Here is a 25,338-nt window from a genome sequence, read left to right on the forward strand (position 1 = left end):
GACATGGGTTCCTGGTGAACAGTGCCCCGATTTTAAAATTCGCATCCTTGTTTACAAATCCCAAAATGGCCTCATGCACCTCTCCACACTTCTGTCCTTGTAACCTCCATAGAAGAAATCATAGAAACCCTACAGAGCAGAAAGAGGCCATTCGACCCATCGAGTCTGCACCGACAACAATTCCACCCAGGCCCTATCCCAGTATTCCAACATATTTACCCGCTAATCCCTCTAGCCTACGCATCCTGGGACACTAAGGGGCAATTTAGCTTGGCCAATCAACCTAACCTGCACATTTTTGGACTGTGGGAGGAAACCGGAGCACCCGGAGGAAACCCACGCAGAACCGGGGAGAATGTCCAAACTCTGCACAGACAGTGACCCGAGCCGCGAATCGAACCCAGGCCCTGGAGCTGTGAAGCAGTAGTGCTAGCCACTATGTTACCGTGCCGCCCTCCCTCTGGAACTCTCCAAGAGATCTGCAATCATCTAATTCTGGCATCTTGCACGCTTCCGATTTTAATTGCTCCATCATTGGCGAGCACCCCTTCAGCTACCAAGGCCCTACTCTCTGGCATTTCCAACACTCACCTCTTTCCTCTGTCATGGACAGGGGAGAGAGGCTAACTGAACTTCCTTATTTTCCTCCACATCTATCCATCAGCAGAAGTGTTTCAATTTTTTTAATGGATTGTGGTGTTTTGTGAAATCAATTTTAAAGTGACCTGTCTTTAGCGTTAAATCAGTAGTATTGTCCATTTATATATTGAGACCTGGGGAGTGGTCATCACAACTACATACACACACACAAAAACATAGGAAAGAGGAAAGAAGAGTTTAACAACTAAAAAAAAATGGCAGGAATATTAATTTATGTGAATGTCAGAGTCCAGAATATCAGAGTCCAGTGTGGGTTCCTTCACAAAGGAATAAAAATTCTGGTGGGTGCAGCTAGCTGAAAGTACGAGTTCCAAGTTGGTGTTGATGCAGTATGAAGTTGGTGTACAGAGACTTGGTCCACTCTACAGGCAATGGCAGGAATCTTCCAGAGAACTTTAAGCTTTAAACTTGAGGTAGGCTTTGTTGTAGGCCTGGAGTACTGCTTTGGTGTTGATAGGCTGGATGTTAGCAGACTACTCTGGGAGTCCAGAAATGTAACATTAAAACTTGCCAAAGGCCAGAAGAACTTAGATCATGTGGTGCTGCCCACGGGGGAATTGGTTTCAAGTTAATCAGTCTTTATGTCTCTGGTCAAAATCCATGGTTCACGTTAGGAGATAGATGGTGGTTATTAGCACCTCTGCAGATATAAATTTCAATGGCTCTCTTTCTTACAAGTCCAGGCTGGGATCCAGACTGCCTGCTGGCCCTTTGTTTCATTAGTTATAATGGGTCCACACAATGAAAGCTGAGAGATTACAGAACGAAGGTTGAACTTTGTCTTGTAATTACGGTTGGATGCTTCCAGAACTGTATCCAACTTGTGAATCATATGACCTGTGGCAACCATGTTTTTGGTCCAGAAAAATGTATTTTGAAAGAAGCTGAAAGTAAGGTTTAATTTACTCGGTTTATGATCTCTTTCATGTCTTACGGACATGACACCTTCTTTATGATGTTCCTTAAAATCTACTGCATTGATCAAGGTTTTGGCTGCATGCCCTAATATAGCCTTAAGTGGCTTTGCTTTATAATGCTTCTGTGAGTGCCTTATTACCCTTAAGGTACCATATAAATAGAAGTTATTTTTCCTCTCAAATACATGGATACAATTCGTCTCAACAACTCCCTGTGGTAGCATGTTCCAAATTCTCACCACTTTCCAGACAAAGAAGTTTCTTCTGATTTCTTGGAGGCTTTTTCATATGGTTGTCCTATCGTCTTGCTGTCCCCACAATTTGAAACTGTCGATGAATATCTTTCATAATTTTAAACACTTCAATTAAATCACTCCTGATCTTTCTCCTTTCAAAAGCGACCCACGCTGCTCATCCTTTCCTGATAGTTTCCACACTAATTTTGATAAATTCTCACATTAACCAGAAAGTTAAAAATGGCTCATTTTAATGGAAGATAAAACATAATAGTGTGAGTGAAGGGTTTACCATGTTATATTTTGTTATGGATTACGTTCTTAATTTATTATGCTGCATGAGTGAAGATAGACAGAGATGAGAACTGGAGCTGGCTATGTAGACAAAGCGTAAGTCAATGAATAAATAGTCATGAAAAAAACAATTGAACCATGACTTAGATCAGTGAATTAAATTCATTATGTAAATAAATGTATGAGTTATAAATATGTTAATTAATTGAGGAATCGGGGGTGATGAATGAAGATGTAAATGAGGTCCGAGTCCAAAAATACATTCTTGAAAAAGTATTAAAAATTAACCTTCAGGTAAATATCGCAGTTAATGATATGAAGCAGAGAATTACAGAAACAATAAAAACAATAATTATATGAATAATACCCATAAACAATTTAATTCCTACTTTAAAGCTACCAAGAATCCACAGTTGGCAACATCTTTGTGTACAGCACCTGAGGATTGTGAGAAGGATATAATCACAGAAACTAAAGTTCATCTCATAGTTACAGTAGAATAATACACTAAAATAAATTACAGCAAATAAACAGAGATGATCACCACCACACTGTTAAAGTCACCAGTGAAAACACTGGGTACACAGGAAGCATAAGGTTTTACTGAGTCTCTTCTGACTGGAAAGCTGCTTTCAGGGATTGACTTGTATCCTTTGTGCGGCATGCTCATTAAACATTTTCATGCTAACCAGTTCTACAATAAGGACCCAGTGAGATAGTGTGGTAGTTGAATGTCTAGTGTCTCAGGGTCTGCCACTGCGTACAGTAAATTCAGTCAGATGTTATGTGCTTTATAAGTAATATAGAATAAATCACAGATTTTACAAATGTCCTCCTTGCGTTTTGCCGTAGTCAATTCTCCCCACACCCTGAATGAGACCACAAATTTACCATGTAAATTGCATTCTGAGACATGGGACAGTGAAAAACAACAATATGCAGTGCGACCCAAATGACTACATTATTGATTGCTGCATAATTTTTAAAATTCAGATATCAGTGTTTTATTATTTAAAAATAAAGCAGCTCAATCAATTTGGTAAGCAAAAAGCTTGAAGATGTGGTACCTTCGGGGTTTTACAACAACTTGGGACAGTCTCACAAGCAAATAGCAATTTAGTGTATTTTTCATAATGTTTAATCCTCCTTGTAATTTTCCAGATTATCCTCCAGATTCCCTAGGTTTTGAGTTTATTGTGGTGCTGCCCCTTCCACCACAGCCCAGGCTAATATTAAACATATAAAGGTACAAATGTTGACAGCACTAACAAAAGCACACTTTTAAAAAGATGATCAGGGATTTTCCAGAAAGTAACAATGGCATGAGAATACCACTTTTTCAACAGTCGCTAATGCTCCTCTTGGCAATAATTCCCAGAATCATAAAAGTATTGACTTTGCACGACTATAATTAAAAATCTTACATCCTGTAAGTGCACTAATACATGAAAAAGCGATTGTTGGACAAATATATCCTGTTTTTTATTTTTTTTTAATCAATCCCTGGTCTCTAGATGCAGAGCAAACAATGGTGAATGGTTCTTAGTCAATGTCACAATTGGATCATTCAAAAAGGAAAAAGTCACCTAAACACACCTAATAATCATAAAAGCCACCAAAAGATTAAAAAATAATTTTGGTTGTCACATTGATTTACCAGCCACTATATAGCCCCATAATATTTTACATAACATACATTTGGAAAATTTAAAAAGTTTGGGGGAAAAAACCCACAAAACATATTACTCCCATCCATCTAACGTTTCAAAGACTAACCCAAGTTTTGCTGCATGGACACTACCTTTCTTAAGTCTTCAGGTCTGGTGTCTACCCCATTCTTGGTGCTACAATCCATAAGTCTTCGAATCATTCCTAATTCAAGGCAAGAAATCAAAGGCCCAAACCTCCCAAGTATCCAAGCGGACAGGGAATGTGAGGTGTGACTGGGAGTTACAGAAATACCTTCGCATCTTAAATTATAAGCCCCCTCCCCATTTTCATTTCTCACTCCTCCTCCCCCGCTTTCAACCAATGGTGCATTGCTCCAGTACTGCAGGGTGGCTTAGCAATGAATCCAGATTTCAGTTTCCCTGCCTGCCCTGACTCTGGGTTCAATACTTCCCTATACGATTTTTGTTTTCTTTTGCTGATGGCCAATTTCTGACAGGCTATAAGCAAGTATCAAAAATCAAGGAGTAGGTCATGATCAACAACTCTCAACCCACTCAAAGAAACCTGATTCGTTTTTTGCCATTTCAACTTGCTGCTGCAATAAACTAAGCTCCCAGGCAAATTTCCTTCATAATGCAGCCCAGGCCCCAGCCACAAAAGGCAAGCAAGCCCTAGACACCAACCTCCTCCACAAATATTGCCAGAAATCAACACTCTACCACCATTAGTCTGTTTCCCTCAAACATGCCACCCCAGGTTTTCCCCAGCCTTCCTCCATACTGATAACCCTCAGGTCACCTGCCATGCTTCATAAAATTGGCCCATTTTCCAAAAGAGCACAACCTCAGACTTCCAGAAATCAGAAAGAGGACAAAGTTTGACAGAAGCAGAAAGATAAAACATTACATTGAAAACTGCAAAACAGACAGAGCTATAGCGAGAGGGTCACAAAAGCTCAGGGGGGAAATTTTCCCATCTTTCCCACCATGGGAATTGTAGTGAGGGGGTTGGGGGGGGGGGCACCATGCAAAGGTCCATTGACCTCAGGTGGGATTTTCCAATTTTGGGGTGACTGGAAAATCCCGCCCGATCTGAAAGAAGAATAGATACAAGGAGAGCGTAAAAAAAGTGGCCCATTAGCAATGTTATAATTTTTTTATATACACTCAAAACAGCTGAAACCAACAGCTGGGAAATATCCTTATGCACACACGTAGGTAAAATGGGGCTTCAAGAACTGAACAATAGGAGATTGTGGACCAAATTTGGCAGGAAGTTAAATATTAGAATACATGTAGAATGCAATGAATTTCAAATAATTAATTTTCAACTTTCAAGGCAATGACCCAAAAACTGTGCCACAGCAATGAGTGAGTCACATCATCAAAACCTTTTAAGCTGGGAGCACAATTATAATTAACACCACGTTCAACACTATTTTTGTTTCCAATAAAGCAACTCCACGTTTATTGGACAAATATTCTCACACATTTCCACAATCTCAGTTTTTGAATACAAGATCTGGGGTTTATATTACAACAGGACATTTTTACATTTATTGAAGAACCACTTCCTGGAGACAACCTTGGGCAAAAATCCAGGTAACCAAATGTAATAAGTGAAACTCCTGTACAAAAAGTGGCTGCGTACCTGACAACCACCTTCCCTATTCTTGCTGCAGTTAGGGATCTCCACTGATGGGTCAGATGATGTCTCACAAATTTACATTGTCAGTGGGCCAGACCAGTGCTATTGTCAACCACTCTGGCCCTGTTATCCCCACCACAGAGTCTGTTTCTCCTCTTCTAGCAACCATTTTCTAAAGCTGGTATTTCTTCCAAAATTACTTTCAGTTTTGAGAACTTTCATGGCTGGAGGATCTTTAAACGGTGTTGTTAAAACTGGTCGTAAATGAAGGAGTAGCCTTTTCCAATCCTTGAGGTCTGTGATGCTCAAAACAGCTGAAGCCAACAGCAAACACATATCCTTATGCACACATGTAAAAATTAGCTAAAATGGGGCTTCAAGAACTGAATAATAGGAGGTTGTGGACCAAATTTGGCAGGAGCCATATCATGGACACCCCTTCAATAATCAATACGAGACATCTGTCGTAACAGACAGTACATTCCCTTAGTATAGCCAAAATTACAGGAGATCAGCTAGTATTTAAAAAATTCAAGTTAGGGGAAACAATTGTGAAGCATTAGGGACCTTAGCTAAAACAATACTGGAGATGTGAAGCAAACCTGATTATATCTCATATGATAACTGGGGTATTACGGTCCCAACAGTGTGGGTCAGAGAAATAAACATGTCGGAGGAGGCTGACGCTCAGATTAAGATTTAATTTGCACAATAAATATCGAAATAAAATGTATTAATCCCAGATTTAAAATTGTGAAAAATTTTAAATATAGATTCCCATATGTGGAAGGTACAGCATTACGTCAAACTAGTGGTTAAGGATACAAAAAAATCTCTCAAGACATGTATTTTCCTGCATGCAACCTCATGAATTTTCGAATAGGTTCAAATCGAGCGATGCTTAGGAAAACAAAAGGTTCTGAGATTTTGACCATTCAGGTCAAGATGTATGGGTGCCACTGAGTCACAAACTTCTACCAGAGAAGTTTCGCTCTTGATGCATAGATCTTATAATTAAGCAAAAATTGCTGTTTACACCCGCAAAGTGACAAACAGAAAACCAGTTCTGTTTTGTCAAAATAGCAAAAAGCAGTTTTTTTCCAAAAAGAATTATGCTCATAGGGACCTCTCACCAAATGCTGATACACAAGTGCATGGCCAACTGGAGAGTTTTAACTTAATGGCAGGAAAGAAAAAAAGTAATGTGATGCAAATCGATTTTGATTAATTAAACAGAACTTGGCCCTGAAATATTAAGGGATAACATATCTAATGAATCTTGCAGTCGATGCAACATGCTTCCACTACAGGTCCCTGAAGAAGAGCATTTATTCAGTACATATATGCCAGCCTGGTCAGACGACCTCCCAGGTGTCAAGATGCTTTATCAAAAGGATAATATCTAGGGACTGCCCATTTCCTTTATGTTGTCCTCCCTTTCATGATGCCTGGATGAACTCCCCAAAACCTTTGACAACAGTTATCCTTACTGTCTGGACAAGTGGTGGAGCAGTTGCAGATAAAAAGTACAGCTGAGTTAAAATTTTCTTACACGGTTCTTCCCCTTAAATGAAGGTGACGGTTTACATCCTTAGGTTTGAAAATGTTTTCCGAGGACTAAATTCACATAACAATCTAAAAACCACAAGAAATCGAATTTCCAGGATTTAAAAAAAAATATACAGAAAATCGAAGTGTGAAAACACGTAACAATTGAACAGTGAAGCAATTCCAGCTTAAAAAGTAAAAACTGTCGATATCCCTTGGAATGCTGAGGACACATAGATCTACTGCCCAAGGTGCAAAGCCAGCGACGACAGCAACAAAACTGCTGCCACATGGACCTGTATGCTTTCCATGGCGATGACAAACTTGAATTTTTCAATCACTAGTACTCAACTGTGATGAAATAAAAAATCCACGTACTACATCATAACCACAAATACTGTTATTCTGAGGCACTAGAAAAATGTAGATTTTTTTAGTGGTAATATACAAATATAAATTTGAAGCCATGAATATTTAAACAATTTTTGTACAAAACTTAAAAAAAAACATAAAAACAAAATTGGATAACAATCAAAGTCCAAAACGTGCTGGGGTATGCCGTGGCGTCATCGGTGTTCCTGGTTCCCTCCGTCCAGGGGTATAAATCTTGACTGACCTAAAAAACAAACAAATATAAAGATCGTTGCTTCATTTCAAGAAAACGTGGAGGAGGAAAGAGTTGAGTTAGGTGCATCAAATCACCTTTAAATGTTGGGTTCCAAGTTAGATGAATGACTGCAAAATGCAGTTTTTCTTTTAGTTTTGCAACTACTGTTCACAACATTGATCAGGTTTCTCTTTTCATCTGTATTAAATTATCTAGTCTATCAAATGCTTGCAGCTGTTTATATTTCCCTGTTCAATTTCAGTACAGATCGAGGGTAATAACTAAAATAATACCAAAAATAAAAATGGTCTGTATTTCTTTTAGATAGGCTAAATAAACCTGAGTCACCAAACTGCTTATAGGCTCAAATAAATGAATTTTTAAAAAATATGTTTATGGCAAGATTGTCTCAGTCCATTATCCATTCGCACAGACCCGTTCTTTATAAACAAGCCCAGTTTGGTTGAAGCTAATGCACGCAGGAAATTTCCTCTCCATCTAGAACATAGAAAAAATACAGCACAAACAGGCCCTTCGGCCCACAAGTTGCGCCGGTCATGTCCCTACCTACCTAGGCTTATATATAGGCTTACCTATAACTCTCAATCCTATTAAGTCCCATGTACTCATCCAGAAGTCTCTTTAAAGACCCTATCGAGTTTGCCTCCACCACCACTGACGGCAGCCGATTCCACTCACCCACCACCCTCTGAGTGAAAAACTTACTCCTGACATCTCCTCTGTACCTACTCCCCAGCACCTTAAACCTGTGTCCTCTCGTAGCAGCCATTTCAGCCCTGGGAAAAAGCCTCCGAGAATCCACCCGATCTATACCTCTCAACATCTTGTACACCTCTATCACGTCACCTCTCATCCTTCGTCTCTCCAAAAAAGACCGAGCTCCCTCAACCTATCCTCATAAGGCATGCCAACCAATCCAGGCAACATCCTTGTAAATCTTCTCTGCACCCTTTCAATAATTTCCACATCCCTCCTGAGGCGACCAGAACTGAGCACAGTACTCCAAGTGGGGTCTGACGAGGCTCTTATAAAGCTGCATCATTATCTCCCGACTCCTAAACTCAATCCCTCGATTGATGAAGACCAGCACACCATACGCCTTCTTAACCACATCCTCTACCTGCGAGGCTGATTTAAGAGTCCTATGGACCCGGACCCCAAGGTCCTTCTGATCTTCTACACTGCTAAGAGTCTTACCCTTGATATTATACTCCTTCATCCCATTTGACCTGCCAAAATGGACCACTACACATTTATCCGGGTTGAAGTCCATCTGCCACTTCTCCACCCAGTCTTGCATCCTATCTATGTCACGCTGCAGCTTCTGACATCCCTCCAAACTATCCACAACACCACCAGCCTTTGTGTCGTCGGCAAACTTACCAACCCATCCCTCCACTTCCTCATCCAGATTATTTATGAAAATGACAAACAGCAAGGGTTGGACTGTTTTCTTGTCATTGAATTTGATGGCACCACTGGTGGTACATTTCCAGAGCTTTAAGGTGCCTCCTGTGGGATATCCAAGTTGTTGCATGATGAGAATTAAAAATATTCCAACAACAGAAAACATTGTTGAAAGTTCAGCATGGGATCCATCCTGAAAATCCACAATAAAACTCTCAAAATGAGTTTTTCTACAGGACTGGCCAAGAGTAGGAAAATGTTAAATAGAGGTGTGCCAGCAACATCATTGGGAGGAGAGCATAATTTGACCTCGGTCAGTTTCCATCATCCACATGAACATAGGTATTTATAATGGAAACGGTGATATGGGAAATGCATGCTAATAAGTTTTTTCTTATGACAGGGCTTGAATGTGTTGTTCAAACAACAATCATTATAAACTTGAAGATTGCGCCACAATGACCAGTGTTTGCACTGTAATGAAGTCAAGCCATCAATGTACAGTGAACAGCAATCCCATCTTTCTTTCATCAATTAAAAATGCTTACGACCATTAATACACATCAGCATCTTTGGGGTGAGTCTCACTTCTCACACTGATGATAATTCAGAGGGAACAGTCCCTTTGAAATGCTGAAAGAAGAGAACAAAGGAAGTTTTATGTGGTAGTGGCATCAGGCCGGAGGTGGTGGAAATGGTGGAGAACGATCCATTGACTATGGAAGCTGGAAGGTCAGGATTACCCCACCAGTCTGAAGGAAAGTTCCTTCTGTGACATCTTGATCCACTCCTCAGTCACCCCCAACAGACCTCACTTTCCCACAGTACCTTTCCACACAAGTGTAAGAGATGCAATGTCTGTCCTTTTGACCCCCTCCCTTCTCACCATCCACAGCCCTAAATACTACTTTAAAGTGAAGCAGCAATTTGCTTGTATTTCTTTCAATCTAGTATATCGTATTTGCTGTTTATGATGTGGTCACCTCTACGTTGCTGTCTTCGAATAATATCAACCTCACTCTGGAATACCATTGCTCATTCCAATATTTCAACTCCTTTACAATATTCACGAACCTTATAACTCCACCTCTCTGCAAGTCTTAAATGGTTTTTTGCAAACTGTCTACTTGCCTGGATTCTGACTACCGTAGCTGGCAAGCATCTTTGGTCACTGATCCTCCCAGACTACTTTGCGGTTTCAGTTCTTTCCGTTGACAATACTTAATTCTCAATTCTGCAGACACTTTAATTGCTTCTATACTGCCCATTATACCATTCTCCAAAATAAATTCTACTCCTTTAATAGTGTACCCAGCAATAATTCCCACTGAAAGGATTCCATTTACTAAGTCATTTTGTAAAGTGACTTCACGCAAAGGAAGAGGTTTGAAAATTCTATGAATGTCTCCTATGAAAACCTTTACCTACATCGAACTATCTGGAACACAAAATGCATCATCAGCCACCACCAATGACTGATCTGCCCCAGTACCGTTCAAAATATAAGTTTGTTTACTTGTTCTGATGGAGGAGCAAGGGAACACTTGTCCCTTTGAAACAAAACAGCCTGATTCTCTTTAGTAGTATTCAAGGAAGAATTCTCCTGACTATCCCGAGACGTATCTCCCTTTCTAGTAAGTTCTGAGGGAACTGATTTCACCTGTACCATAGCTACAGTTTTAAAACACATTTCCTTTTCTGAGGATTCCCTAAGTGTTCCTACGAGTGCCACTGCTTTACTGTTCAGCTTCCAACGATGGGTTTTGTGATGCCCTCTCTTACGGTAATAAAAGCATGTTGGTTTATTTTCACCTTTACACTATCAATTTTCTTGACTGGAACATTTGCCTTTTCTACAAAGCTGGCAGCTATCCCGTTCCTCCAGTTTCCCTGTTAATTTACATATGACCATTTCCCTACACATAATGCCTGTATGAAATATCAGAGGTATCAGCAAAAATTCCCACTTCTCGGATCTTTGATACTCATCTAAATAACTCTTAATGGTTACTGGAATTCTATTTTGGAATTTTTCCACGATCATAATTTCCATCAAGTCTCAATCTTTTCTTCTAATTTCAATGACCCTTTCGCATTTCTTTTCCTCTTGCAAATTCAACAAATTTCTGATTCAGCTTTTTCCTTATGGTTCTAAATTCTAATTGATATGGTTCAGGGACAAGCTCATAAGCATGGAGTATTGCCCTTTAAACAACTTCATAGTCTGGAGGTTGCTCTTCTGACTGTGCACACATTTATAGCTGTGTCTATCAAGATACTCCGTCACATTAAGGTCCAAGCATTTTTTCGCCACTTCAGCTTCTTTTCAAATGGACTGAAATGTTTTCCAACTCCATCCTCTGTAAATTAAATGAAGATTTTTAGCCTTGCTTCCACCATGACCTTTCTGTCCATTGCCTGCTATGAAGCTCAACACAAACTGGAGGAATAGCACCTTATCTTTTGACCCAGCACACTACAGCTTCTGGATATTGAGCTTGACAATTTTAGATCATATCCACGCTCTCTATTTTGTTTTTTTTTTTGCTGGTTCAGGTTTGTCTATTTTTTTCTTTATGCTTTCACGATGCATTCAGGTGCCTGCTAGGTAGCCATTCATCTCTCATCCGAACACAGCTTGGGCACGATCTTACCAGCTCGCCGTGCCAGTTGCTCAGTGTCGCGAGCCGGGAAGACAGTGTAAGAGGCCAAAATTCTGATTTGCACCTGCCTCCAGGCCCCTTTTTACTGGTGCGAAGCCTATTAACATGGAAATGACTATATTTAAATAAACCTCCCTGGCCCAGCATGACTACTTCCGCCCTCCCGGATGCTTTCCCCTTCGCTGGCGAGAATCACTACTGCTCTGGCGCCATGGCCATGCCGGGGGAGACTGGAGGCCATTGAAGCCCACGGTTGGTCAGAGGTCTGGCCAGGCAGTGTCCATCGTGCAGTGCCCACCTGGCACCCTGGCAGTGCCTGGTTGGGTATAACTGTGCGAGGGGCAGTGGCAAGGGGCTGGGACTCAAGGTCTCCCGATTCAGTAGATCAGGGCACCCTGCGCAATGGTGCCCATGCGTTCTGAAGCCGGCTTCACCAATGTATTTAGGCTCTGCCCACCCTTGCTGGCACAAAGCTCCCAGCTGTCAAAGAAATTGACAGATCTGACAGAGAACTGGAAGACTGTAGTGCCGAGCTCGCCCAAAAGACCAGCGTGGAGTACTCCTGTTTCCATGCTATTATGACACTTAGAATTCTTTGGGGGGAAAATTTGCCCCTTTTGTTTCTATACTATACTTACCACTCTCTTTTGCACCATGAAAACTTTTGTCGTTTAATCTCTCCTTCCCTTCACCCAATCATCTTCCCTTTTGTTCTTCCTGTGCCCTTTCCACTGCCTCAAAACCTACTACATTTTTATCTTTCTTCAGTTCTGATAAAGGCCTTCCCAACCTGAAACTTTAACTCTGCTTCGCTCCACAAATGCTGCCTGATCTGTGGAGTATTTTCAGCAATTTTATTTTTATTTCATTTTACATCAAGCTTGGCAACCAACCTGTCTAGAAACTCAATTTAGTTCTGTCAGAATAATGCTTTCTATTAAGGAGACGTCCTCAGGCTTCTATTTTTGTGCTCACAATGGTTTAAGCAGATGGAAGGAGGCCATTCAATTGATCCAAGCCCATCTTTCCATAGAAATGGATGATCTTCCATTACAGTATCTAAGTACCCGTTGAATAACTCCAGAATTCCTTTGAAAATACAACCAAAAATTTGAATGGTCTCATGGTAAAAGTGATGAAACAAAGTTGGGATATTTTAAAATTACTTAATTTGCAATGCTGTTGTGCTCAACTGCTGTTACCAGCAACAGAACATTGTTTCTTTCCGGATAACGCTTTATTTAACATACCAAAGGGTGGAACATCCAGTAGATAAAGTTCATATACACCCTTCAATGCACATTGTGTGTGTGTGTATTTCCTATCTAGGCATTAACCCATTTAAAATAATCAAGTATACACAGGTGAGAAAATGTAGGACATAAGCATGAAGTTAGGTAGAATTTGCCAACTGAAATCTAACGGTGTTACCATCAAGCACTCCCAGATATGACGAGAAATGTGTCATGCGCAAAGAAATGCAAACTCCATTCTGGACAAACAACACAAATGTAAATAACCTGCAGTCGCACCTGAACCAGACTGCTAATTTAGTGATAAACGATGGCTGCTTTCTGCTGTGAATGCATCCACTTGGAACTGGGTTCAGACACCACAAACTCTTAATAATGGAGTCAGAAGGAAGAGAAGTCACACATTCTATCAGTCAAGGGTGAGTGCCGACAGTTCATGTGATGAAAAAAATGTTAATCAATTGCCACACGGTCCCTCCAATTAAGGCTATTAAATGCATTTAATAATATTTATTAGCTTGAACACCATGTTTCACAATGTTCGAATTCCACCATTTCAAGTTATTCCACTGTAAAAAGTATCCTGGAATTTTTTAATAGCGTAACTGATAAACCACCTAGGTGTGGCTGTAATTAGAAACAAGAGTGTTCAATCACTTTTTATAATTGTTTATAACATTATATGTTAATATTTGCTGGTATGTTAATACAGATTGCAAAGGTATTATAATCAATATCATTCTTACTGTGCTAAATATTGACCCAATTTATAATCATAACAGAGTACAATTTTATCTAGATTTATGAGCCTCATTTTGTTAAAGTTGCTTGGTACTTTCTGCAAATGGCACAATAACTCAAATAATAGCTGCAAATTGCTGTCTCAGCACAAGTGGAAATTGTTTAATGATCTGGCATGTTAAACAGAACCAACTTACTTTAGTGCCAATGGCAAAAACAACACGGAACAGATCAGAGTTATTGGATTTTTGTTGTTGTTGTTGATGCCATTATTCCATGAGCTGATTGTTAATCCAGCTGCATTATCTCCAATTGAACTTAGGACAAGTCAGATTTCACTAAAAATCTCTTATAGGAGAATGGGGATAAGAAAAATATCAGCCAAGATTGAATGGCGGAGCAGACTCGATGGGCCGAGTGGCCTAATTCTGCTCCTATGTTTTATGGTCTTAATCTCGTGCTAAAGTGGAAGACTGCCGATTATGAAAGGTCATCTTGCTTTCTGATGGCTCAATGTGTAAATTCACTGTGCGACGTGGTACCTGACCAGAAAGCACCCGGGTACAATCCATTCTACGATAAGTTAACTTATGTTAACAAGGCTGACGGTATGGATGCAACAATTGATCTCAATAGCCCTGTGCTAAAGGAACAAAGTTGAAACATAAATCATTAATTTAATCCTCGTCACTATTGAAGAGCACCTCACCCATCCTTTCCAGAGAAGCTCATGCGCGTGGACCTTGAGCAACAACAGGATCAAGCTCACTTGTGATGATTCTGCTGGTCAATGCACAGATTCTGAACTCACAGATGAAGTGCAGTTGCTTGGCTGATATACCAAATGACTGGCACTACCTGAAATGTAACCCGAGGACAAGTAACTGATTTCAGGGAGGACAGAGGGAAAAGGAAAATTTAGGGTGGGGCCTAGAAATACTAAATATCCTCAACAAATCTTCCACCCTGGGCAGCCAATGTATGTCCTCAACTGCAGAAGAAGAAAATGCAAAAAGACACCTAAACAAAAGCTACATTGTCAAATACCGATAAGAGGAATGAGAGACAGAAAGACAGGCTCACCCTAACAGCAGCAAATATAGGAGAGAAACAATCTGTGACTGGAGGGGCAGCAAACACCAGAGGCAGTGGGTTTGCTAGGGATAAGAGGTTTTCTTTCAGGCAGGGTATGGGGAGTGGCGAGAGACAGGCTGGTTGCTATGGGCTCTGGGAAGGAGTGGCTGAGTGAGGTGCTGTGGACCCTGGGGTCAGAGGAGGTGGGGTGGGAAACAGGCTGACTGGAATATCTGAGAGATTGAGAGAGAGAGTATCTGTGAGTGAGCGAGCGAGCGTGTGTGGAAGTGAAATAGTAAGTGAGAGCGTGTATGTGTGAGAGTAAGTGTGTGCGTGAGAGACTGAGGGTGGGATATTCTGGCCACGCTCGTCCCAAGCTCGGAAAATGCCGCCCAAGTCAACGGACCTTTGTATTGTCCTGAACCACCCGTTACGATTCCCGTGGTGGGTGGGATGGGAAAATCCCACCCTGTGTGGAGGAGTGAGAGTGTAAGAGTGCGTGGAATTGAGGGGGCGAGGGAGAGAGCGGGCGAGTGCGTCTGCCTTACTCTCGGTTTCAGTTTTCTCACTCACTCTCACCACCACACATACTCATGCCCATTTACTGAGTGGGTGAAGGTGAGTGAGTAGCATTGAGACTGGGAGTGGGCCTGGCATGCACACTCTGGTCATCTTTATTAATTATTCTGGTCAAATTAACAATGTATCGCTGTGACATTGCTTCATTTTTGCTCAGCCATTGTTCTTTTAATACCACAACGTTTTTTGAAATCCAGTTTAATGCTGTGCCAAAAGTTATCATTTTGAAATTTGCTCATCGGCCTGTTGAGTGAGAAAAAAATGGAAACCCCCCCCCACCCCCCCCAAAAAACTAAAAGTTGGGCAAGCCTGCTTTACACTGTTCAAAAAAGTCAAACACTTTACCTTTCGTGCGCTTATATAAAATGAATTATATAAAGATGGAGTTGGGGAAACTAAAACAATATCACTAAATGGATTACAAAATTTCAAAAGTTTAGTTTCAAAAACCTTTATCTAGAAAAAAAAATCTCATGTTAATATTCTACGGCTTTATGCTAACTATTTTTCAAGAGCACATTACATGGGAGTTGTTGAATATCACCTCACCCAACAATTACTTGACAGATTGCCCTGTGGAGCTAGCATTTAGATTTTAAAATATCTAGATCTGACTCATTTTTCAGCAGATGGTCAAAATGTAGAGTCATAATTCCTCAAAATATCCTAAAATTAGGAAAAGGTATTGCCAGTGGCTGTATCATTAAAGAGGACTTACACTTTTGCCGATTAGGTGACTCTGGATGGAAGGGAGTATGTGTTGTCTTTTTTTTTACCACTATGTTTTCAAAATTTAAAAGATCAGTTTTCCACTGGTCCACAAAAAGTGAAAAGTCTACTGACTGCCCTGAGGTTCTTCACCATGAAACCCAGCATCCATTTTATAGTATATATATATATATATATTTATACACACACAATTTTCAAGTTGCTTTGCATTTTCCTACAACGTAAAATCGAAAGTAGTTATTAAAAAAAGTAAGGCAGCAAAAAAGAATGCAAAAATGCATCAAGAAAAATAGCAAGGGCTCTCTTGAAAAGTCGAAAATATGTCCAAATTAGATGATAGTCTTAAAAATAAATTCCCACAAAGACAGACAATAATTGTGTTATTTTTCTCTGAGCTGAATGTCAGTCACAAATCATAAAAAGAATGTCATCCAACTCGACGATGTAATCTCCCTTTTAACATCTTGAACAAGAAAGCCCTGGATTCCTCAAAAATTATCAGACACTACAATATTCTCTGAATTACGGCTAAGTGAATGAAAAGTGAAAAACTGAAACAGATTTCTATCTAATTCCCAACTGTTTACTTTTATCAGCTGAAGAATTGGAATAATTTGCCTTGTAGTTTACTACTATTGCAAGTCACTAAATTGTGACTTGCATTATATCCTGCAAATGCATTTTGTTTTGATTTTCCATTTTAGTACCTCTGATAGTCCCTTATTATAAGTCTATCTCATCATTAATTTCAAACATCCAGGTGAAACATTTCTGCAAAACACATATGCTGTATTGATGTTTGTGAGAATTTCCCACTAGCTGAATGTTCTTGATAAACGAATAAATTTAGCAGCAAATCAGTTATACCTTTCAACATGCACGGGTCTGCACATTTTTAATCTATCATAATTTGATATCGCATCAGTGACCCCTACAGGTGACCTTGCCAGTTCCTTCTCTGAAAACCAGCTCAAAAAGGGACAGCAGTGTTTTATATTCCATATTTGGTGACGACAGGAACAGAGAATATTGCTCTTATCTCTCTGGCCCAGAAATGGCAGGGTATTATTTCATTCACTTGAGAAAGGGAGAGGAAAGAGGGGAGGGGGTATTGAATTAAAGAATCTGTCAGAACCAAGATGAAAGTCACTGGAACAATTGTCTTCTCCTGGAAAAAGCCAGACAAATCCCCCAGCAATCTATGTGCTAGATAGTTATTGTTTCTATTCAATTTTGTAAATCTGAAAGGCCACAGCTCGCTCTGTGTTATATTGGGGACAGCAACTACTGATGGCTGCCTGATAACTGAAGACAGCCCAGCCACAATATTACATGAAAAATGTTCTCAAATCCCTGATGTTTTTGTGGTCTGCAAATTAACAGCAGCTCTGTCTCAAGGACAACACAAAGTATAATCACGATCTTTAAAGGATGACATTAAAGAAAATATATTGAGATGAATGTTATTTAAAATACGTACATTAAATTGCATTGAAACTATACTTCAAACATCAACTCAGCATGCATAATTAATTACATCTTATATTACAATTTGCATTCTGAATAATGTTTTTCATAATGGTCATAACTAGGATGCTCAGAACAGATATGCATAAAATATAAGACTGAATCAAAGCATTAATATATTTATTAAAAATAATCTATTTTGCCTCCACAGTTTTCTCAATATCTACACAGCTACTAAATTACTTTCTTCCAGACTCTTGAGAGTCATTTAGAATCATTGTTATTTACGGTAAAGGGGGCAATTTGGCCCATCGAGGCCATCCAACTCCTGTGGAGTAATCCAGTCAGTCATGCTACTCTGCTCTATACCCATAGCCCTGCAAGTTTGTTCTTTGTCAAGTGCACATCTAATTTCCTTTTAAAATCATTGATTGTTTCCACATCCACCTACCTTGAGGGCAGCAAGTTCTACTAAGTAAAGTAGCAAGTAAAAAAAAGTTCTTTCTCATATTCCTCCTGCACCTCTTGCCCAAATCTTTAATCCATTTCCCCCAGTCATTGTACAAACAACTGATGGGGATATTTTTTTCTTGTCTGCTACGTCTGTCATACACTTCTGTCAAATCTCCCCTCGATCTCCTTTGCTGCAAGGAGAACATCCCCAGCTTTCCAACTTAATATTGTAAATAAACTAGGGCAGCCCCGGAGCTATTCTGGTAAACCACCTCTGCACGCTCTCAAGGACCTTCACATCTTTCCTGAAGCGTGATTAGCAGAACTGGCTGTAATATTCTGTTAGGCTTAAGCAGAGTAGTTATGTTTTATTTTAGCAACATTATCACATTCACAGGGAGAGGAAGTAATACATTATTCCACAGTACCTGCCTAGCAGAGAATTAAAAAAACATGCAATATTCTCATGATTAGCAGCTAGGCTGTTTGTCTCTTATGTAACTCAATTCCACAACTACAGGGAAGTATCTCAACAACACTGATTTGCTCACTGAAGTAAACAGGAGACAAATTACGAGAAGGAAGAGCAAAAAAAAGACCAAATTGTTGAGTCAGCTTCATAAATGTCATTTTTCTATAATTTATTAGTTCTTATTGTTCTAAATGTGCATTAGCATCGCAGTGAATTGAAATTATAGAGGTCAGTGTCACAAGCCGATCTACATGTTCTTTAGACAGGATTGGGGGTCAGTGGGGCCTTTCTTCATTTTAAAAGAACTGGGCTTTCTAATTTTATTGTAAAAACTATATAAATTTCCTAAATATAAACAGTGATTTCATTAACAGGCAATGCCTCCGATTACAGAGTTATTGATTATATTAATTAGATTTATATGCAAGCGGATATAAAACAAGAACGTTGACCAGTGGAACATATTTACGCAATTATCTGCTATTTTGAAATGCTGAGTATGTAATTCTTCAGCCACATTGCCAATGTCATTACATTGATTATCCAATTAGCAAATAGTCACTTGAAACTACTTCCAAATCACTGAGCAGCTTAAAGAAATAATCGAAGTTAAAACCCAATGGTAAAGTTGAATGCAATGGTGAAGGAGCTGCCAGAGCAGTGGTGGATAGCCTTGGGCCCCACCTGAGTGCGGCCCATGAGACATTTTGTTAACTGTTGACCACACATAGGGTTGCCACATTCCACTGATTTCCATCCACAGTTTTTTCCTACTGCTATGACTGAAGTGATACGAACGTGAATCAAAGCACAACATTGACTGAGAGCCACATGCTGCCATTCTGCATCCAAAGTGTAAATATGTCTTTTGTTTTTACCATTTGAAGCTGATAGTTTTATTACTATACAAGTGATTGAGCATTTGCTTTAACTCGTTAAGAAATATTCGATGTGTATTAAATATATTTAAGCTTTATTCATGAATAGACACAATGATACAGTTCTAAAGAATGGAGGAGCAAAAGGACCTGGGGGTTTGTACGTGTAGATTTTTGAAGGTGGCCGGACATACTTAGAGGGTAACTAGCAAAGCACATGGGATCTTGGACTTCATAAATAGAGGCATTGAATACAAAATCAGCGAAGTTATGCTGCACCTTTATAAAGCTAAAAAGAGGCAATCTGTCTCGTTGGGTTTGTGGGTTTTTGGGGTGGGGGCCAAAGACTACAACCCCTAACATGCCCTGGTTCTGCGGCAAGCGTTGAAACTGGAGGAGGGGTGGGCGACAGCTAGAACGTTTCCTGTCATTGTGTGCCCACAGCGTGTTGCCATAGAGATAATGGTCAACTCTGATACAAGTATTGAGAGAAGCAAGGTGACATAAAGCACATGCGTGAAAGATGGCGCAAAGGTAATGTCCACAGAACCAGGATATGGCACAAATGTGAGTCCACATGACAGGGAGTCATGAGCAGATGGAGAGGAGAGTTGGCTCCATGCAGCTGAAGTGCTGCCACTTGCTCCATGCGGCTCTCTGGTCTGGGTCTCAGAGAAGCCTCGGGAGCCACCGATGGCTCCGTGCTAAGAATTGGCTCCCAGAGAAGCCCATACGCAGAGTTTTTCTCAGTGCAGTCAGGGAGATCGGAACTCAGAGAAACTCAACTGCAGTGTCAGCTCAACAAAATTGGCAGCTGGTCAAAAACAAAGCCCATAGAAATCATAGAATCCCTACAGTGCAGAAGGAGGCCATTCGGCCCATCGAGTCTGCACCGGCCACAATCCCACCTAGGCCCTACCCCCACATATTTACCCGCTAATCCCTCTAACCTACGCATCTCAGGACTCTAAGGGGCAATTTTTTTTTTAACCTGGCCAATCAACCTAACCCGCACATCTTTGGACTGTGGGAGGAAACCGGAGCACCCGGAGGAAACCCACGCAGACACAAGGAGAATGTGCAAACTCCACACAGACAGTGACCCAAGCCGGGAATCGAACCCAGGTCCCTGGAGCTGTGAAGCAGCAGTGCTAACCACTCTGCTACCGTGCTGCCCAAAACAGAGGAGTGCCATGAACAGAGGAGTGCTGCTCAGAGTAGCTCGGAAGCTAGGATCACGCCGGTGATAGGATGCTGGGTGCAGCGTTGTAAATCTAATGGGATACAGTCTCGGAAGAAGAGATTGAGAATTGGAGCTGCTGTTGAGGGAAATCAGAGAATAGGTCCACAGATGAAGGGAGCTGAAATTCCTCATGAGGAGGGCAGAGTTTCAAAGAATTTTTGCAATACTCAGGGATGCCTGACATTTGGGTGGGTTGTTGAGCAATCTGGGGTCCTGGGTGGTGTCTGTCATTTATTTTACATTGTGTGGTGTGTTTTACCAGTTTGTCTGTTAATTCATGCCTATCTCATGTTAATTCTGGATGCTAGAACATATTGACTGCTGGCTTTGTTGACTCTGGCATAATATGATTCCTTCTGTTAGAAAATGTGGAATCTTCTAGCTTTATTCTTTTCATTGGTAACTGAGATTCCAACTTTTATCTGCTTTAAACAGGTGTTACTGGTTCCGAGCCATGTCATAACAAAATGCGGGGGTCTGGTCTGGGATCATATCACGCTGGTTAGGCCACAATTAGAGTATGGCATCCAATTCTAGCCACCACACTTCAGGAAGGATGTGAGGGTCCTTGAGAGAGTGTGGAGGAGATTTACCAGAATGGTTCCAAGGAGGAGGGATTTTGACTACATGGTTAAGGTGCAGAAAGTGGGTTTGGTCTCCATGGAGTAAAGCAGATTGAGAAGAGATTTAATTAGAGGTGTGTAAGATTATGACAGGTTTATATAAGATAAAGAAAAGATATTCCCATCAATTTACGGTATGAGGGCTAGGGAACACAGACTTGAGGTTTTGACAAGATATGCAGGGGATGTGCGGAAGAACTTTCTAACACAGCGACGTGGAATTTGTTGCCTATGAAGCTGGTAAATACAGAAGCAATCAATGAATTCAAAAGGAAATTGGATGGGTGCTCGAGGGAAATAAACTTGCAGGGCCATAGGGATAGAGCAGGGAAATGGGACTGACAGATTGCTCTATAGAGAGCCAGCAAAGACTCGATGGGCCGAGTTGGCCTCCTTCTGTGCTGTAATGACTTTGATTCTAATGCACTACTAATGACAACACAAAACCAAAACAGAAAGAACTCTTCAAAGAATACCAATCAACTCGATCCTTCAGCTCCCCAAGGATCTGACACTGTAATTCTCTGTCTATTTGAACAACATTCCTGGATGAAATTCCTTGTGTGGATGCCTGAGTGAAGTTCCAAATGTGACAAATAATTTTGTCTCAGGCTATCATTTAAAGTGACCAAATACATCTCTCCCAGTTAATCGATACAAATGCAACTTTCACCTGTTAGTTTAAAGGAATTAACGATCAGGATATTTAGCTATATAAAATTACAATGAATTGATTTTAAACTTACAAATATTGTAACCTACTACCACCCCTCTCAACAAAGTTTGCCTTTAGAAACCACAAACCAAAGGTAATACGGCAGGTGGAGCAGGGTGTCAAGGTAACTTACAAATGAATCCATATCAAAGTATTTCGAATGTATCACCTGCACACTGTACCGCATTTCAAAATGAAGATTAGCTTCTCTCACCCCTCCCAAAAATACTGGGATTCAGAATCCTGCATGGAGACAGTGCTGTTACAAATGTTGTATGAATTGTGAAGGTAGTTTTGTGTTCAGGATTCAAGCCTGCTGGGAGCTGCCTTCCATTGCCCAAACTTATTTAATTCAAACCATCAGTCAAGACAGTAAAATTCAGCTGGATTCAAATTCAGATCCAGGTGATTGAACAATACTGCAATAGGTATACAAGTCATACATAAATGCGCTGTAAGTATTATAACAGTAAGTAAAGACAACAGGCAACAAAACAGAAAATCAACAAGAAAACAAATACTGCATAACATAATTAAATCTGGTTCGGTGAATTGCTTGGAACCTTTATAAAATCCCCCTACAATGTAAACTTTGGCAATTCTGAAACCCAGCAATGATTAAGTAATTAGTTTCATTGTTAGATTCGTATTACAGAATGCATAATTTAAATTAATCAGGACACTGTCATATTAAATGGGGGAAAAGCAATCTGCTCACCTGACAATTACATTATTTGCATTTGAATAGGGGATAACTGAGAAACAACGAAAAGCACCAGATTTTAATTATTTTTATTCAAAATGAAGAAATTCCAATCAACGTTTATATCATTACTAAAATGCCTGAAATATTTTGGCCCGCTGAAATACAGTTCTAAAATGCAGATAAATTATTTGTTTAATTAGTCTGTACACTGAACTACTAATATTGATTTAGTGTCTTTTTTAATCAGAAAATATATTATACAAATCCCTGTGTTTAGTTGCCATATTAGGGTCACAGCCAGTTCACATACACATTAAAAAGGATTAATATCTGTCCTCAATTTCAAAACAAGGGCATAATGTACACAACATTTTAACTACTTTGGCTTCAAGTGCAAGGACAGATTAATGACAGATTAATGTCATTTAAGTCTCTATTCAATGCTCATTAAAAAATTAATTTAATTCCATATCAATGCAAGACATTAGTGTCAAAGCACTGGAAAACCCGTTGTGCTGGATTCAGGCACATACCTTATATAGATCAAGGGCCACAAGGCAGAGTAACATGACCTCAATTTGATTAGCAATGCGTGTATACAAAAAAAAATTCTCACTGCAGCACAGTGCTGAAGTGTTCCAATATGGTGCACCATCATGCAGAGGATGTGGTGTTTTGCTGGAGGAAATGAGAAAAAGTGATGGAAGGGTCAATTGCTATGTTCTCATTCACATACCAGGGGTCAGCTGACTAGAATTAGTTTGCGTGCCTACTGCCTTGATGGAAAATGATTATAAAAAATAATAATTGCTGGGAAGTGGCCATTTTCAAATGGCAGCACTACAAATTCACACTACACACAAATAATGCCTTAATAAGTAATGATAAAAACGTGCTCACCATTTAATTTCCTCCTCCGATTTTTGTCACATTTCAATGCCAGTTTCTGTTCCAGTAGACTTTGATTTAGTTTGATTTTCTTGATTATTTAACCCACTGATTTGCCAATTAGATTTCTCTGTCCACTGAAGATCAGGAAAGTATCCCATAGGGTTACAGGATCATCAGATTTCTCTCCATTTGTCATGAAACTTTAGCAATTTTGACTTCATACTACATTACTTCTATTAGTGCAGATACTAAAAACACTCTTAAGTATAGCAATCCCTGAGAGTAAACATAGTTGCAGCATGATTAGAGGAAATGTTCTCTCATTCATACTCATTAATTTTTTGCACATATTTAGAAACATAATAAACCAAATAATACTATCTGCAGCATTTTCTGAATAAACAACACGATTATTATAATTCTACAAGAGTGATGGATATTTCATTGCCCACAAATGGAAAAAAATGACAATTCACTTACATGTAACATCATTTAATGGCTGGCAAGCCTTGCACAGCATACTAGAATTATTTAAAGGCTGTACCAACATTCGAGGTATCATTCACTCCTACAGAATAAACAGAATATCTCACCAGTGACAGTAAGCTCCAGACATTCTTTCACTCATATGAAACATTACCATTACTCACATTTATTGCCAGCGTGTGAAAAAAAACAAGAGTTCCCTGTCAATTCTCTTTGTGCAAATTAATTTTCTATAAAATGCTACATATCATAAACTTAATTCTTTCGACTGCATGGAATTTAAACGTCACACCAACGTAAAATGTTAAGCACTATGGAGGGATTCTTTTCTTTTTTTTTAATTCATAGAAATCATAGAAACCCTACAGTGCAGAAGGAGGCCATTCGGCCCATCGAGTCTGCACCGACCACAATCCCACCCAGGCCCTACCCCCCACATATTTACCCGCTAATCCCACTAACCTACGCATCACAGGACTCTAAGGGGCAATTTTTAACCTGGCCAATCAACCTAACCCGCACATCTTTGGACTGTGGGAGGAAACCGGAGCACCCGGAGGAAACCCACGCAGACACGAGCAGACTGTGCAAACTCCACACAGACAGTGACCCGAGCCGGGAATCGAACCCGGGACCCTGGAGCTGTGAAGCAGCAGTGCTAACCACTGTGCTACCGTGCCGCCCCTGTGCTATCGTGCCGCCCATTATCTTCCACTCCCCAAAGTCCTGTATTCTGTTGGGCATTGATCTGTCGGACACAGATTTGTGTATTCAATTTCCTGTATGCAAGACAAGGATGAGGATCAGAAATACGTGTTTTCTCCACAAGAAGCCACCTTGGGCTGTTTACATGCTGCCAATGGCTAGACCAAGAACAGCAAAAAATACTCTGGGCTACATGAACGGTCCATTTGTCTCTGCTGCAGAACAGGTGCAGCAAAGCAAAGAGGAAAGAACTTTTAATTTTCTATACTGATTTTAAATTCACCTATTGTTTTCCAACTGAAAAAGCAGATGGGAAACATGTTTGCAAGGCTCTTGCGAATGTTAATAAATGTTCCAGAGTGATCCCAAGGTGCTTGGGATTTCCCTACACGCCTATGGTGTAAGCAACCAGTTTCTGACCAAAACCCAGTAGCACAGTTGACATCAGAATCTTGTCTCTTTTCAACATACTATGCTTTGTTAACTTCTTTACAGAATTTGTCATTAATATCTTGAAAGATTGTTTAGACTTCTGGAATGTTCATTTAAATTCTGTGGATTACATTCAAAAACTGGAATGATTTTATTGATATATTTTCCCATTGGCCAAGATCTGCAGTGAATCAGGGAGATTCCTGCTGACAATGAAGGA

General features: G+C 40.0%; 1 protein-coding gene across 1 annotated transcript in view; it reads right to left on the reverse strand.

The window, feature by feature from the left end:
* Positions 1-2,468: 2,468 nt before the first annotated feature.
* The window catches only part of dhx38 (DEAH (Asp-Glu-Ala-His) box polypeptide 38), a 105,273-nt gene continuing 82,403 nt past the window's right edge, over positions 2,469-25,338 (reverse strand). Inside the window, exon 27 of the mRNA XM_078210651.1 lies at positions 2,469-7,589. Within this exon, the coding sequence (XP_078066777.1) occupies positions 7,505-7,589 (85 nt within the window). The 3' untranslated portion in view covers positions 2,469-7,504. The remainder of the gene's footprint in view (positions 7,590-25,338) is intronic.

The sequence above is a fragment of the Mustelus asterias genome, chromosome 4 (genome assembly GCF_964213995.1).
Source record: "Mustelus asterias chromosome 4, sMusAst1.hap1.1, whole genome shotgun sequence".
Taxonomy (NCBI): domain Eukaryota; kingdom Metazoa; phylum Chordata; class Chondrichthyes; order Carcharhiniformes; family Triakidae; genus Mustelus; species Mustelus asterias.